The 2,008-nt window shown below is 40.0% G+C and overlaps 1 protein-coding gene across 1 annotated transcript in view; it reads right to left on the reverse strand.

The window, feature by feature from the left end:
* Positions 1–1,303, reverse strand: part of opn4xa (opsin 4xa) — a 5,665-nt gene extending 4,362 nt beyond the window's left edge. The window contains exon 1 of the mRNA XM_005735350.1: positions 1,161–1,303. Within this exon, the coding sequence (XP_005735407.1) occupies positions 1,161–1,294 (134 nt within the window). The 5' untranslated portion in view covers positions 1,295–1,303. The remainder of the gene's footprint in view (positions 1–1,160) is intronic.
* Positions 1,304–2,008: the final 705 nt, after the last annotated feature.

Below are 2,008 nucleotides of genomic sequence, written 5' to 3' on the forward strand. Positions count from 1 at the left end.
TCAAATCTAGAACTTGCTTTAAGGTTACTAAAGCGCCACTGTGCTGCCCAGATATTTGTTATACTGGCTAACTCATAACTCATCTAACAACACTTTAATCTCGATGTCTTTTTTTCACTGTAACCTGCATCCACAGATATATTTTTTAATGCTCACACACCCACACACATAAAGATGGACGTATCAGAGGGTACTTCAGGCTCAGTATCTGGCCTGAGCGAACTTCAAAACAGGGATGCTAGAACTGGAGATTGAAGATGCTTGAGAAAATTTGCACACTGTGGCCTTGTCCTCCTGTGGATCCACCGCCTCCAGGAGGGTCTGTAGGGTTCTGGTGCAATGAGCATATTTAAAAGTAGAATGGCAGGAAGCACCTTCAGTTTTCTGGCCCATCTTCTGTTGAACCAGCTCCCACATTACTTTTAAGATTAGGCTTCAAACTTTCCTTTTTGACAAAGTTTATAGTTAGGGCTGGATCAGGTGACACTGAATCCTCCCTTAGTTATGCTGCAATAGATTTAGGCTGCTGGGGGATTCCCATCATTGTTGGGGTTTGTCTATATTATTTTAGGGTCTTTGCTTTACAATATTAAGCACCTTGATGTGACTGTTGTTGGAAATTGAGGCTACATAAATAAAAGTGAATTGAATAGAACTGAATTCTAACAGATTGGTACAGTCTACATCTGCAGTAATGCGAATGCTGTACTGGGCAGCTGTGGTAAAGAGAAATCTGAAAGCAAAGACTTAAATATACCAGTTGATCTACAATCCCACCCTGATATACGTAATTGACAGAAATGACCTTCCTCTGCCTGGCCTCTCCCTTACAGACAGGATGAGGAGCTTGGTCAGTCAGCCAGGGCTCAGAATAGAGCCACCTCAAATGGCTCACTGAAATTATTTGAAATGTTATGAGCATCATCAAATCCCAATGAATAGCAGAAAATTCATCCGTCCATCACATTTTTTGTGTAACCACAATTTAAAAACACTCAGGGTGCCGTGTGAAAAGTAAATAAGACACATATTTTATAGAACACAAAAAAATGTATCAAATATTAAAATATTCCAAACTTATTTTCAGGTCCGCAAAGATGCAGCTCTAAAAGATAAGCATATTTGTTCCCATGATCATTTCCATGTGTAGGGTGGCTTACCAGTAAAAGGCATACATGACCAAGGCGTTCCCGGTAACGCCCACTGTTCCAATCATAGAAACAACGAAAGCAAAGATGTAGTGAACGTGGTCCTGGACCTCCACCAGCTGATAGAAGCCACGCTCCACATCCATTTCTGTGACTTCAACCACACAGACGTCAGCATCAGTGGATCTTTGTGCACAACATTTTTTTCAGACATACACACAATATTCAGCTTTGAGCTGCTTAACTCCCCAACAAAAAAATATTATGATCAACAACTATAATACTGCATGAGAGGCTGAAAACAGACTGCAAGACTGCAACACTTTACTTAGTTACTGTTTCTGTTCACTGCATTTGATTTTTGTGGATTAAATTGTCCACATACTTTTACAAATTGAGCTTAGAGTTTGATCAGGCCATGAAATCATCCTCAGCCTCAGTTCTTCATGTCAGCTGATCCCAATGGCAGCCCACGTCCATCTCACATGCTGTTTAGGCTGCTCAAAACTATTGCGCATCTCCAGCCAGCTTCGTGACTCACCTCAGACCCTGCTCTTCCTTTCATGCCGAGTCTTATTTAGTCAACACGACAACACGATCTGTCATCTGCCTGCTTTGTTATATGCTGCTGCTCTTGGTTTTCCACATACTATAATTCTTCTGACTATAATGGTCCTGAATGATTTCGAGTGACTGTTTTATGTCAATTAAAAAATAATAGTCAACTTGAATCCCTTTTTAATTTCTTTTAAAATTAGATCCCTCATTTTAAAAACACTGCAGTAAACTGTGATGGTAAATTCAGTTTTTCAGTCTAGTTCAGTTTTATTTATAAAGCACCAAATCACAACAACAGTGGC

The sequence above is a fragment of the Pundamilia nyererei genome, unplaced genomic scaffold (assembly GCF_000239375.1).
Source record: "Pundamilia nyererei isolate P.nyererei 1_Seehausen unplaced genomic scaffold, PunNye1.0 scaffold00063, whole genome shotgun sequence".
NCBI lineage: Eukaryota > Metazoa > Chordata > Actinopteri > Cichliformes > Cichlidae > Pundamilia > Pundamilia nyererei.